Source organism: Salvia miltiorrhiza, chromosome 1 (assembly GCF_028751815.1).
Source record: "Salvia miltiorrhiza cultivar Shanhuang (shh) chromosome 1, IMPLAD_Smil_shh, whole genome shotgun sequence".
In the NCBI taxonomy this organism is placed as follows: Eukaryota; Viridiplantae; Streptophyta; class Magnoliopsida; order Lamiales; family Lamiaceae; genus Salvia; species Salvia miltiorrhiza.
Window position 1 is genome coordinate 54,845,834 of NC_080387.1, and position 15,588 is coordinate 54,861,421.

The 15,588-nt window shown below is 32.4% G+C and overlaps 2 protein-coding genes across 2 annotated transcripts; both read left to right on the forward strand.

The window, feature by feature from the left end:
- The first annotated feature begins 9,229 nt into the window (after positions 1-9,229).
- On the forward strand, positions 9,230-10,956 carry LOC131010184 (uncharacterized). Its single transcript, XM_057937614.1, has 4 exons — positions 9,230-9,241; positions 9,356-10,621; positions 10,686-10,751; positions 10,825-10,956. The coding sequence occupies exons 1-4, from the start codon at positions 9,230-9,232 to the stop codon at positions 10,954-10,956; spliced, it is 1,476 nt and encodes a 491-aa protein (XP_057793597.1).
- A 40-nt stretch (positions 10,957-10,996) lies between these two features.
- LOC131010195 (uncharacterized) lies at positions 10,997-12,239 on the forward strand. The gene is made up of 3 exons (XM_057937616.1): positions 10,997-11,767; positions 11,840-11,981; positions 12,229-12,239. Exons 1-3 carry the CDS (start codon positions 10,997-10,999, stop codon positions 12,237-12,239), a joined length of 924 nt encoding a protein of 307 aa, XP_057793599.1.
- The last annotated feature ends 3,349 nt before the right edge of the window (positions 12,240-15,588 follow it).

A 15,588-nucleotide genomic window follows, 5' to 3' on the forward strand; every position in this document is an offset into this window, starting at 1 on the left:
TGCGTCGACGCCTCCCGCTGTTCGGGCTGCAACTCATAAAGCCCGTTCTCCTACAATAAAAAATATATGTACATGATGATTAATATTCATAACATCAAATATAATTAACTAATAAACACTTAAATTATTACCGGTGACTCAAATAGGGGCTGCAAATCTTCTTTGATTTTACTCAAGAAGCTCCACCTCTTGAATCTAGGTAATATCCCGGCATTATGTATAGCGACGGCTCTGCCCAAGCCGGGAACAACCTCAAGACCCCAAGTATATAGAGCCCAAGAAGGCCCATAGAAGTGGTACTTCCATTCTTTCGACATCTTCTTCATCCTGTAGTTCAAGCGATTATATGCCGCTGCACCCCAAGGAAATGTGGAGAACTCCGACAAGTCCTCCACCAAAGCCCACGTCCAGATCTCCACGGGTCGTGGCAAATCCACGCCCAAAACAAATGCGTGTAGCACCAACAGGTGGGCCACACGCAGTGCTACCGAGCCGTCGGGGTCGACAATCTCCGTCCACTGATCAAAAAAAATGTTTGCCAACTCCTGAACTGACAAGCGCTGCCCGCCACAAACTCGTGTGTAGGCTACATTGCTTTGCAAATTGTGGGAGGCTGATGGATCGAAACGATGTGGCCCAAATGGCAATCCGGTCACAATAGCGAAAGCGGCGTGATCAAGGCAAACCTTCTTGCCGTTGATGTAGAACCACATCACATCGTCACTATCCAGCAAATGACGAGAGACAATATGGTGCAATGCCATGTTGCACCTGTTGCCCGGATCCCAATCCAACAAATGTCCAAAGCAACCCTGCCTGAACGTAGTCTCCAGTGCGTCGCCCCCTATTTCCCTCAGTCGCTCGGGTACCAGGGACAAATAACTGGTCTTGTAGTAAGAACTGATCTGCGTCCCGGGGCGATTTATTGTTTTGGGCCTCCGATAACCGATCTATTCAATATCAAAAATATATCAATTAAAAAGCCAAAATATAATTAATTAAGAAAAATAACACAAAATTTAATAATAACATAAGTAATTCAACCAAATAGAATTATTATTATTATTAATAATTCACGAAAATAATTATGTACATGTAGAGGATCTTCTCGTTAGTTTCAATTTATGCACTACCCAATTCAATTCTTTGGTTGTGTATTTTATTTAAATTATTGAAATGATTTTAAAATTAAACTAAATCAATTTATATACTAAGTAATTCACAAATAACATAACTAATTCAACCAAAATGACTACAACAAAATAACATAAGTAATTCACGAAAATAATTAATTATTTTCGTCCCAACAAAATAATTAAACATAATGACTACAACCAAAATGAATATACAACCAATAATTAATTATTTTCGTCCCAACATAAGTAAATTCCATCCCAATAATTAAACAAAATGACTACAACAAAATAACTACAACCAAAATGACTACAACAAAATAACTACCCAATTCACGAACCCAATTCACGAACACATGTAATTCGAATTAAACAAATTCACCAAAATAATTCACGAACCCAATTCACGAATTTAAAATCAACGAAATAGGATACTTACTTGATTTGAAGAAGAAGCCATGGTGTATGCCTTCGGACGTTGAAAAAATCGTGAATGCTCTCCTTGAAGTTCAAAAAAAATGATTCTCATTCAAACATGGACAAACAAGAAAACAAAGCAAAAAAAAAAAAAAAATCATTCCAATTTACTTTCGGTTTGGAATGCTCTCCTCTTTCTCAAAAATTTACCCGATGCTCTTTCTCCTCTCTCTCTCTTTCTCGGCTGCCTCTCTCTCTCACTCTCTCTCAAAAAATAAACTGATGCCGTGAATTCAAAATGGAATGCGGCTAGGTTAAAAGTTCTAATTCTTATACATGTAAATGGGTTTCTTGGTCAAACAAGCCTTAAATTGCCTTGTGAATTTGAGATACAGCCGTGTATATCCCCCCAATAAAGCTTCCGCGATTCTCGCCTATCTGTATAGCCGTATGAATTGTCCAATCACCCTTTAAGCTTATAATAAAAAAAAAATAGGTTTTCGTGTATAAATAGAAGAAATAGTAGTAAATTAAGGGTAAAAAATACGAATATTATATAAAATGATATGAAAAATTATTTTAAAGACATTTAATAACTTACCCGCCACAAACGTGTAGCCTTCCGCTTTAGCCGTGAGTAGTTTCTTACCCACGGCTACGGCAGCCGGCTACATATTTCTGGCGGGTAATTGGTGTTATGGTGTATTATGTTTCATTGATTCATAATATATGATTTTGTAATTTTTTTATCCATCATTTGCTATTATTTTATGTGTTACAATATTAATTCATATTCCAATCAAATAAACTAAATAAATTTAGACTTATTGAGTTTATTTTGTCAATCTCCTTCTCGTGAATTTACTGCAAAGAAGAAATAGACCCTATAAAGCTGCATTGTAGCCGTATGAATTGTCCAATCACCCTTTAAGCTTATAATTAAAAAAAAATTTAAGTTTTCGTGTATAAATAGAAGAAATAGTAGTAAATTAAGGGTAAAAAATACGAACATTATATAAAATGATATGAAAAATTATTGTAAAGACATTTAATAACTTACCCGCCAGTACTTAGTAGCCGTCCGATGTAGCCGTGAGTAGTTTCTTACCCACGGCTACGGAATCCGGCTACATATTTCTGGCGGGTACTGGGTTGGAAGGTGTATTATGATTCATTGATTCATAATATATGATTTTGTAATTTTTTTATCGACTATTTGCTATTATTTTATGTGTTACAATATTAATTCATATTCAATCAAATAAACTATACTCCAGTAGCGTGAATTTACTGCAAAGAGATTGCCCCCTATAAAGCTGCATTATACCCGTGAATTGTCCAATCACCCTTTAAGTTTATAATAATAATAAAAATTAGGTCTGTTTAAAAATTTTAAATCAAGAGTATTATGAAACTAGAATTTTTTTAAAAGCTAATTAAGTATTTACCCGCCTGTTAATCCTAGCCGGTCACAGTAGCCGCTGGGATCCATTTCCAGACGGCTAAGTCTAACGGCTACGATTAACAGGCGGGTAATTGTTGTATTAGCTTCAAAAAAAAACTTGTTTCATAATACGCTTCATTTAATTTTTTTTCAACTTTCTTATACATGTTTAATAACATGAAAACTTGTCCTTATTTTTTCGAACTTAAGGCATTTTAGGGTTACAAATAATGACTTAAGTTAGCAAATAATGTCATTTCCTCAGATTTAGAGTCATATTTAACTACCTCTCTTACACATTTTCTTACACAAGTGTACTTGTGTAAGAAAAGTGTAAGAACTTTTACGGAAAACGATGCAAGCCTATCACCATCAATTGCAAAGTGGGTAGTTTTATAAGACATTTTATATGGGTGGGTACTTTTGTAAGATAACTAACCAAAGTGGGTACTTTAAATTCCAACCATATATATATATATATATATATATATATATATATAGGGAGAGGATCATGTGTGAACTGATGAACAACGATGTTCATGTGCGAACCAATGAACAAATACATAAAATACATGAACAAAAACGCATGAACAACGATGTTCATATGGAGAACCATGAACAAATACATAAAATACATGAACATAAGCACATGAACAATGATGTTCATGACTTAATGTTGAACAATCGTTGTTCATGTCCAAGTAAAGGGCTGTGATTGGTTCCCCATTCTCACAAAAAGATGTAATTCTCACTTGATCCCATCCCTATATATATAGGGGGCGGTTATTCAATAAACCACCCTTATTTTAAGAATTACGAACTAGCAAAAATGCATGAATTTTATGTATAACACGCATGAATAAACTGTATAAAGGCATGAATTGCGAAAAATAATTTTTTGCTACCTTTGGGATTCGAACTCAGGACCATGAATTTATCCAACAAGGTGATGAATCAACCGTAGATCTTGATGATCTAAGGGCTGAAAATGGTTCCTAATTTATATTTTAAGAAGCGTTCTTATTTTAGCCTTCCCCTATATATATATATATAAAAGGTTGCATTATACAGAAACATAGCTTATACAAGAACATCAGAAACATCGAACATGCATTGAACATGGCAGTAAATGTTGTTGAACATACAAATAATTTGTTGAACTTTTGGTGGCTGAGGGATTCGAACCCTCTTTATATTCAACACAATTTCGCGTTGAACGTTGAACGAACGAACGCTGACTGTTAGATTAGATAAGATCAATGGCTGAGATTAAGACTCTATAGTCTGTTTATATTTGCGTTTCTATTGAACTCTCCTTTATATATATATATATATATATATATATATATATAATAACTATTAAATTCAATTGTTAATAACATTTCCTTCAAATATAAACAAATTGATTCCATTATTCAAAAGAGCACTGATGAACTAAGAGAGTATTTACAGAATAACTAATTATTGCCAAATGAAACGCACTAAGAGAGTATTTGTTGGCTGAACTTATATAATTAAGTTACTTAAAATAATTAATATACTATATAAGTTATTATTCATGAATCCAACCTATGTGGGTAGTATACATTGATGGATAGAGCTGTAAATAAACAGAGCGATTCATAAGCTATTTGATACTCAGCTCAAAGAAATTCGTTCGAAGCTCGAGCCTGATAGCACTCGGCTCGTTGAGCTCGCGAATATGTTCGGTTCGATTGTCCGTGAACATGTTTGCAAGCTTGTTCACGAACTTCAATTGAGCCTTCAATCGAGTTAATGCATAAGCCTTAAACAAGTCGAGCTCGAGCTTAGGCCGTAGCATACTAATTAAGAAGTTTTTCTAAATTTTTAACAAGTTCGTGCTCAAACATCTAACGAGCCGAACACGAGCTTATTTCAATATTATCGAGTATCAAACGAGCCGAGATCGAGCTCGGTTCACTCATCGAGCTCGAACACTCAAATATTTAAACGAGCTGAGCTCGAATTTGTTAATATTCGACTCATCTCAATTCGGCTTGTTTACGGCCCTATCGATGTATAAAATAAAATTGAAAAATACAATATACTACTCCCTCCGTCCGCCAAAAGTATTCCACAATTACTATATTTGGCGTCCGCAAAAAGTATTCCACTTTCCTTTTTAAGCCATGGTCCCACCATCCACCTTTATATTTTATCCTTACAAACACTCTTTATTTACAAAAAACCCACCCCAAATTCAATCTCAACCACATATCTCATAAAGTGGTGGGACCCTTTCTCCACTACATCAACATCATCTCCAATTTTATTAAACTCCGTGCTCAGCCAAAATGGAATACTTTTGACGGACGGAGGGAGTATAAAAGATGAAATTATACATATTAAAAAAAATATAAAAAAAAAAAAAAGAAGAAGAAGAAGACGATGAAATTATACATGCATGTTGACACGGAAGTATCTGATTTGTCAGATTTTATTTAGATATAAAATCAAGTGTCCATGTCTCTAGCTAAAAGCAGATTGGCCATTGGTCGATGATGGATTGAATTCGTACGCTAATCATTATGATAGAAAGTCAAACAATTAATGTTTTTGCAAAGTTCAACAGGTGAACTTTTAAAACTAATAAAAGAGGGGTGTTCTTCCTCCATCTTTTCCCTTTATTTTTTTTTCTCTCTTCTTCCATCAATTCTTTTATTATTTTTTTTATTTATAATTTTAATTCTTTTCTCGTCAAATTTAATTTATGAAAAAATATTCAATGTGCACTTTAAGTTTGAGTTCGTCAGAAGATCTTTAATATGATATAAAAATTATCAAAAATGAATTTAAAATGAATAGGTTATTAAAATTTAAAATATTTTATTTTCTTTCTCTTTGTTAAAATTTTACTACTTTTTATTTATTATTATGTGAAATACTCTATAATAATAATAATGTGTAATATTAAGTTTTATTATCAAATAATTTTAATAACTATAATTATTAGTATTACACTTTATACATAATTGAAAATTATGTTTTTGAATTCAAGATTTTATTGAGTAATTAGTATTTATTTTTAAACCATATTTTACATTTATTATATTTTATTTTTGTTTAATATTTACATTTATTTATTTAAACTTGTCGTTTAATTTTAAGTTCGCCGTGCACCGCACGGATTGGCGTACTAGTTAGTACGAGCAAATCAATCTGTGATTGTGATATAAAGATCAATAATTTTGATATTTCATTTAGGCATTTCAAATTTATCCTCCACCAACCACCATATAGATTTTTACTCTAAATTTGATGAAAAACGAATGAATTAAAACATGACTTTCCTTCAATTCTTTACATCTAATAATAATAATAATAATAATAATAATAATAATAATAATAATAATAATAATAATAATAATAATAATAATAATAATAAATGTTATTCGGCTTAAAGAATTAGATAGGATTAAATTAGATTAATCTTATACTAATATTTTGTTCGGTTGAGTAGATACAGTTCGGTATTCGATCTCAGGAGAATGCCATATAGGAATAGTCTTAGATTATGAGTCTTGGCTTACCCTATGACAAAATTGATCTCGAGCCAAATCAATTTTGAGTAATCTTGGACCAATTTAATCTCGTCTATCAAACGTCCCCATAGAGAATTTTTTTTAAAAAAAAGTCTACCACTAGTGTATAATATATATATAATGGAAAAATTAAGAAATTAATTAAACTGACATAAAATCAATATATATACAGGGTTTGACTACTTAAATCCGAAATGAATTATCTGCATAGTGTTTACAATTAATAGCAAGAAAAGATTGTGAAACCACAGATAAGAAGGTTCGAATTGATTTAGATATTCAATTCGATTTAATCTGTGGTTAAGCAGAATGGTTTTGGACTTAAAATTTGAACTTCTTGGAGACTTTACTATATGGGCTTCACATAAATCAAATTTATAAAGTTGGTATAGGGTCTAAGAAGCCCATCTACCATTTATAGAAATTAATTATTAGAATATTTGTGATCTTACTAATCATTTTTTCTTTAAGAGAGATTATCACTATCGTTTTGGATTATCATTTTAATAATAAATAATACAGTAGTATATATTTTTGCATGTCATTATTAGCGTTCTGCAGAGTACTATTATTATTATTAGCGTTCTGCAGTGTCACTTAACATTAATTGAAAAATATTTTACTTAATATATTGTAGTATTAATTAAGTAGAGGATAATTGGCATTCCCCTACCTAATTCTACTTTGTCCGTACATATATTTAAGAAATTGTCATTAGTTTCCTTTGCTTCATGCAAAATCCAAATTATTAATTGTGCCGAGACAGCTGCAAGATAGGACGATCGGCAAATGGATCTGCCAAAGAAGATGATGTTCTTATCCTCCCAATTTTTGAGTTTTTTTTTTATTATTTTAATATAGATGTATATGTTTTGTTTTATTTAATATCTATATATGTGTGTATATAAATAAGAAATACAGAAAAAATATAGTAATATATTGTTTATAGTATCCAACTATCCATATTAATTGCTTAACACATTGATTTGTTACATTTATGTTATTTTTATCCTTTTTTCTTGCTTAGTTAATTTTTAATGTTAAATTTGAGCCAATTCTAAAGTTTAAAAGTAAAATTACTAATTATTAACAATGAAAATTAGTTTATTTATTTAGAAGATGAAACAATATAAAAAAAATGCATAAAAATAATCTTTATACGCTTTCAATCTAATTTGAATTAATTGAAATGCGAACAATTATCTATTATATTAAGTGATTGTTAAAAAAATGCACAAAAATGAAGTGTACGAGCTCAAAAAAAATTTCTTTGAATGTTTGGCCATCGGCCACAATGTAAGACAAAAGCCAGTAAGAAATAAAAAAAACTGTGGATGATTAATGAAAGAAAAGCTAAAATGTGTGTAGTATATTATATATATGCTACAAATTTTATACTCCCTCCTTTAAAGTATTCATTATTTTTGGGGATACAAGTTTTAGAAAATATTAGATGAGTGTGTTATTTATGAAGTGAAGAATGCAACAACTTGGATGCCACTTTATCCTTTATTTATTTTATTACAAGGCTAGCAACTCTGACGAGAAAATGATATTTTTCTTGAAACTATAACCTTATTTCAATATTTTTTAATTTTCCTTTTTTCTTGATTATATTATTTTAATTTTTCAAATTATATGTTTCTATTTTTTTATATATAAAATGTTATTAATAGAATATTATGTAACTATTATTCACTCTGTCCCGCGAAACTTGAGCAATTTCTTTTCGACACGAGATCTAATGAGTTACTTATATTTTGTGTTAAGTGTGGTAGGTGAAAAAGTGAAAGATGAATAAAGGGAAAAACTTTTACCATATATAGAAAGTGCTCAATTTTCGTGGGACAATTCGAAAATGAATACTACTCTAAACTTCGTTGGGCAAATGTAGTGTACTATGTATCTTAATTTATTTTAAGAAATACTTGTTCAATAATCTCATCTAACTAATTAAAGTAACAAATTATTTTTAAAATGATAAATTACAATTACATACATACCAACTTTGTACAAACTATCATTCAATTAATTGATTATTAATTAAAATAACTTTTAGAACTGTGTATAAAAGAGTATGCATCAGTACTTTATCAATACTCTCATTCGAATAATTGATCATTAAATCTACTCTATATAGAAAAGGAAAAGTTAATCATAACTATCATTCAATTAATTGATTATTAATTAAAATAACTTTTAGAACTGTGTATAAAAGAGTATGCATCAGTACTTTATCAATACTCTCATTCGAATAATTGATCATTAAATCTACTCGCCGTAGTAATTTTCCCACAATTTAATTTCCGGCGAAATTATAGCTGACATAGCATCCCGCGTGGCAAAAATTAGATGAATTGTCAATTACGTGGAAAAATTAAAATGAAACAGGAAAAAAAGCAAAAGTATATATTGTTGAGATGGAAATTATATAAAGCATAAATAAACAAATCGCACACACACCAAATAAACAAACTCCACAAAATTCTTTAGTTAAACTAAACACACTAGACATAAAAAAACACAAGCACGCAGACAAGCTTTTGGATTCTTCAAGAAATAGTCAAGCTTTTGGATTATTCAAGGGGAAGGAAAATAGACTCAACGTGGACTAATGGTTGACAGGTATATGCTTTTTTAATTTGTATTTGATCCTCGAACTTTTTAAAGCGATGGTTTATGTGGTATTAATAGGGTTTATGTGGTTTTAATAACATGCTGATACGAGATTAATTTGTGCATTCACAGTCCTTTTTTCGCTCTGTACATTCATCATGGAGGGACTTTAATTGATTTAGGCCCAACAAAATTGTACGCTAGGGGGCAATTTTGTTGGTCGATTTGACTTTGATCAAGATAGATTTGGATTTCTAGATTTAGAAGAGGAAATCCAAAAGCTGGGGTATGTTTCTTGGAAACGATTAGTCTACAAAGTACCAAGACTTGAAGTGTTTAAAAGCCTTAAGGATGATAAAGATGTGATGCAAATGCTATCACATGTTTCTAATGGAAATGAAGTGCTTCATATATATGTTGATGGTGGGAAAAAAGTTGAGGGTAATGTAGATGACAATAAACTGCAAAATGAATCTAATGGTGGGGAAGAGAATGACTCAGAGTATGTGTTTTCTGATGGCGAAGAAGTTACTGATGATAATATGAGTGCAGAAGTGCTTTATTCGGAAGATGATGAATACCTAGAAGCAATTAAAAGTGTGAGGGGTAATTCTACGAAGGGCATTTTGGATGATGTATTAGGATTTTCTACAGGTGAAGGGGGTTTCTCTGATTATGAGAACTCTGATGAAGATATATATTCATCTTCAACTGATGACGAAGGAGAAAGGTTTAGACAAAAAATCAAGAGGATTGTTTATGATCCCAAATGTGATCATAAAAATCTTCGAATCACAATTGGGATGAAGTTTCAGGATGGATATCAAGCTAGAGAGGCTTTAAAAACTAATGCAATTGAGAATGGATGGCAAATTCACTTCAAAAGGGTAACTAAGAATCAAATGGAAGCATATTGCACATCACCTTGCAAGTGGAGGTGTTATGGGAGCTTGGTGACATTAGATGACTCTTTTATTATTAAGATTGTTGAGGGGGTTCATACTTGTCCTAGAGCTATGAGAAATAAACAGGTGAGTTCTAGTTGGATAGCTAAAAAATATCTCAATGTCTTTCGAGTTAGGCCGGAGATCACAGTGAAAGAGTTAGGGAAGGACATTCTGGAAAGATATGCTTGCCATACAACAATCTGGAAATTGTATAAAGCAAAAGATAAGGCAATTGAACAGTTAAGAGGCTCGGTGGAGCAACACTATGCTAAACTTAGGAGTTACATACTAGAGTTACTTAGGGTGGACAGAGAAGGAAGATTTGAACTAAAGTTGGATGTTGGGGCTATTTTCAAGGGAATTTATATTGGGTTTAGTACACTGAAAAAGGGCTTTAATGTTGGATGTAGGAGAGTGATTGGACTGGATGGGGCATTCCTAAAAACTTATTTGGGAGGAGTGTTGTTATGTGCTATTGGGAAAGATGGAAACGAATCAGATGTTTCCTATTGCTTGGGCCGTGGTAGAAGTGGAAAATGAAGCCTGTTGGAAATGGTTTTTGCAGATTTTGATGGAGGAATTGGGCCTGCGAGATGGTCTTGGGATCACTTTTATAAGTGATCAACAAAAGGTACATTGCTAAACTAAAACAAATCTTATGCACAATTTAAATGTTTAACTCATAAATTTCTATTATTTTGCAGGGACTTATTAATGCAATTCAAGATTTAGCCCCATTTGCTACACACAGAAATTGTGCTCGTCATGTCTATTCTAATTGGAAAAAAAACCCACAAAGGGGCAACATTGAAGAATATCTTTTGGAAAGTGGTTAGGGCTACATACTTGGAGGAGTATAATTTGGCATTACAAGAAATGGAGAAGGAAAATGCTGTAGCTCATGAAGATTTCATAGGAAGAGATCCTAAGAAATTTTGTAAGGCATTCATTGAACCTGCTGTAGTTTGTGATATGATTCTGAATAATGTTAGTGAAACCTTCAATGGTTATATACTTAATGCCAGAGGAAAGCATTTGATTCACATGTTGGAGGAGATTAGAACATCTCTAATGGAGAGGCAATATAGGAAATTGGAAGAGGTGAGGGGCAACAATGATTTACTATGTCCATCTATTCGAAAGAAACTTGATAAGTTGAATATGGATAGTCGATTTTGTATCACACATCCTGCTTTAGGGGGAAAATTTGAGGTAGATTTAAATGAGGATCGATTTGTAGTTGATGTTGGGACTAGGTCATGTACTTGTAGACAATGGGATATAACAGGCATTCCTTGTCCTCATGGATGTGCTGTGATTAATTTCCTCAAAGAAGATGTTGCTGGTTATGTGCATGAGTATTACTCTTTGGCTAAATATAAGGATGCTTATGCATATGGGTTGCCACCATTGAATGGTGAGAAGATGTGGCCAAGAGCAGAGGGGTATCCTGTCAAACCACCTTTGGTGAAGAAGATGCCTGGTAGGCCAAAGAAAAAGAGAAAAAGAGACCCGTTAGAAACGAACCCTTCAAATTCAAACAGGCTTAGGAAAATTTGTAAAATGACATGTCAAAAGTGTTTTCAACAAGGGCATAATAGCCGAGGATGCAAAAATCAACCTATTGAGAAGCCGACCGCGACACAGGTAAATTTTCTTTTAATTTAACTGTTATATTCTTTATGTACTTGACTATCAATTCATTCTTTTTGGTTGAAGGGAAAACGAGGCAGACCTCGCAAAGTACAAGTACCAGAAAGTGGTTTGTTAAGTGCTGAAAAAGCCAGAGCATCTACTCCAAATTCAAGGCCACGAACAGACAAAGCTGTACTTGTACAAGAAAAAAAGAAAGCTGGACAAGGTTGTGGTGTATTAATTTGTGACAGTGGAAACATTTATACGAGAATGTCAACACAAACAAAATCCACATTTGTCAACCCCCCTACCTCACTCGGAATGACTTCAAGGAAATGTGCTTCGAGCCTAAATGCTGGCACGTCAACTCAAGAAAGCAAAAACTAAAGAGCTCAGCTTGTGCAAGATTTTTTATCGATAATGTAATGCAATACATTAAGATGCATCTAAACTACTATGTCTTTGGATGTTAGGCAACTCATGATTTTGTTAGAAATGCTATTGTTTTTTGTTAGATGCTCTTGTTAGCTATGTCTTTGGTACGTATTGTTCTAATTGTAAGTTGATAAACAAATATGGGGTCCATTTTGACTTTGGGTATTTTAACATTTAACCTTCTCTCTGGTACGTATTGCTACGTCTCTGCTATGCTCTTACTATTTGGATTTTCAATGCCATTTAAGTACCTTTCAATGGTTCGTATTTTTCCATTTTGTCGAATGAAATTCCTGATTTTTGATTTTTTATTGTTTATGATTTGTCCATGTCAAATTTCCGGCATGCCATGTCAGATTTCCGGCATGCCACGTCAGATTTTTGGTATGCCACGTCAGGTTAAATCTGGGCACAATTTGAAATTGTGGGAAAATTACTACAATAATAAAGTTCGTGTATTTTTTGACAATTTTTAAAGTTTGTGGGAAAAACCAAAATGGGCCTAAAGTTCATGTATTTAGAAGCCAATAACCCATAAATAAATAAATTTGAAATTTGAACTAAAATCAAGGCCCTAGCCCCTAGCTGCGCCCTAGCCCTGCCGCCTGCGCCCCCTGCGCCCCCTGACCACCAGCTGTCCTCGACTCCCGCACCGAGCCCGGCGGTTCCGGGCCGACCCGGCGATTTCGGGCTGAGAATCCTTTGAACCGTAACCGGCCCGGATGAACTGGCGGTTCGGCCCTGAACCGGCCCGGTGGTCAACGGTTCGGGCCAAAACCGTTGACCACCGGGTCGGTTCAGGGTCGAACCGTCGGTTCCGGTTGGCCCTCCCACGGCTTCGTACTTAAAACTGAAAATTAAACGGCTAAAGAACTTTTTCACCACCTAAAAATGAGTATTCTCACATTCTTTAAACATTTTGATTTTCGGTAAGGAAAATATATTTATTCAAGTTAAACATGCTTAATATCTAAAAAATTATGCACAAAGTCGACAAATTACAAATTATTAAAGACAAAAGCATAAATACGTACCAATCCTCATCATAATATATATCACATGGGCCAACATAAGTGACTAAAATATTGAATTTAACATAAAATAATCTATACTAATATAAAAAGAACTTCGGGCATAATATATGAATTACCAATTTGACCTTTATTATATATTTTATTTTAATTAAAATTATTTTACAAATTATATATTTAAATGAATATATTAATTCATTACATATTACACTAAATCTATGCGATATATATTTATAGCTATTGATAAGGTTTATAAATAAATATATTTATCCAATAAATTATACTCCCTCAGTCCACCAATTAATGTCTCATTTTTCTTTTTGGTCCGTCCACTAATTCATGTCCTACCCATTTTTAGTAACTATTTATATATTTTATAATTGATTGGTCTCAATAAACAATACATTTTCTCTTCACTCAACTATTAAACAATATACTTTGTGGGTCTCTTTCTCCACTCAACTAATAAACAAATACTCCATCCGTCTCACAAAAACATGAATAATTGGAGTGGCACGAGTTTTAAGAAATGTTAGTTGAAAATTATTGTGAGTGTAAAATGAGTCCCACTTTAAAAAGTGTTATGAGAATAATGAATGAATTAAGAAAAAGTATTGGTGGGCTATGATGGTTTTTTTGTGAATAAGTATGAAAAGAAGGGATAAAAGATAAGATGGTAATGTACTAAAATGGAAATGTTCATGTTTTTGTGAGACACCGCAAAATGAAAAAATGTTCATGTTTTTGTGAGATGGGGGGAGTACATATTTTTTCTTAAAACTTGTGTTTCATCTCTTAGGTCATGAATTAGTGGATGGAGGAAGTATTTAATAAAAGTTATGAACTAAAAAAGTATTGTAAGAGATAATAGAATTGAATAGATCAAATTGTTAATTGAAATAATTAAATATAATAATTATTATATTTATATTTTTTTATTTAATCAAATATTATAACATTAATTATGTGTATAGTGTACACTCTTTCTTCTAGTATATACTAAATTCATAGTACTTCATTTCTTTATGACATAAACCACGCCTATATAAATAATTGAATTACTAATCCGCATATGCTGAACATGATTTCAAAACAACTTCAACAATATTTAATAGATAATTAGTTTATTACAAGTAATTCTTCGACAATGCCCCTAATGATAAATGGTCTTTAAATCGACTTGAAAAATATAACTAAGAATAAAAAAATAAAAGAAACGAATTTAAAAATATAACTATATAACAAAAGATGACATAGGAGAGAGGTTTTTTTTAATTGTAATCTTTAAATAACTTTAAACCTTTAATTTTATCATTAATGCAAAATTATCATTCAATTTTTATTGATTACATATTAAATTCAAACCAAAAATAGAGAAAAGCTGATACAAAAAGTAAAACAAAAGTAATGATGGAAAAAGTAAACAGCTAAGGCCCCGTTTGATAGTTTTTTTAGGATATAGCAAGATAATTTAAGTCAAGATAAATATCGTAGATAATGAGTGATAGGTATTGTATATTTGTGTTTGATAGTAAAAATAGAATCTTTGATATAATTAATTTTTTTGTTTGATAGACAATATATAACTTAAGATTAAATTAATAAATTATTTCAAAAAAATAAATAAATAAGCAAATTACCTTTTTAACCTTAATATTAAAAATAATAATTAAAAAGAAAAAACAAAAAATACAACTACCTATATATCGTGTCCTTTCCCAACCCCCACCATCTTTAATGAATGAACACGTACCCCTCCTACACCCCCCCTTCTTCTTCTTCTTCTTTTTCTCAGGCTCGCAGTGCCCTCCACCCCTCTGCTCCTTTTTTTTTTTTTTTTGAAAGTCTCTGCCCCTTTCTTCTCAAGCATACAAATGCCCCCACCCCATTTTTTCTTCACAGGCTCACACCCCCAACACCCACCTCTTTCTTCTTTTCAAAAATAGCCGAAATTATTGCTTTTTTTTTTTCTGTTGATTTCACTGTCCCCAATGTTTTCGTCGACTCCGCCGCTCCCCAACACTCCACCGCCGCAGCTGGATCAATGTTAAATAGCTCGGCTTTGTTTTGTCGAAGGAGGCAGCAAAATAGAGCAGAATTTGTACACCCCTCCGATTTTGAAGTAATTTCAGGGATAAAAATGTAAAATTCAAATCTAATCTCAATCACTGTGCAAATCGATATTATTCAACTGGGGGTGGGCATGGGTTGTATTTTCTCGGCCGCACAGTGATTTTGCAGCGGGCTTTGGTTTTGATGCGGGCCCTTGTTATTATTTACAGTGTCTATCAAACCGAGAGTTAAGGCGAGAAATATAAGTTATCTCATCTAATATACCCTATCAAACACTCCCTTAGCCCCGTTTGA

Bases quoted from the DNA above. Each gene is read 5' to 3' on its own strand.
- LOC131010184 (XM_057937614.1), top strand. The intron at 10,622-10,685 runs GTTTCCTATTGC...TGGTTTTTGCAG, and splicing joins AAGATGGAAACGAATCAGAT to ATTTTGATGGAGGAATTGGG. The intron at 10,752-10,824 runs GTACATTGCTAA...ATTATTTTGCAG, and splicing joins TTATAAGTGATCAACAAAAG to GGACTTATTAATGCAATTCA.
- LOC131010195 (XM_057937616.1), top strand. From the start codon at position 10,997: ATGGAGAAGGAAAATGCTGTAGCTCATGAAGATTTCATAGGAAGAGAT. The intron at 11,768-11,839 runs GTAAATTTTCTT...TTTTGGTTGAAG, and splicing joins AGAAGCCGACCGCGACACAG to GGAAAACGAGGCAGACCTCG.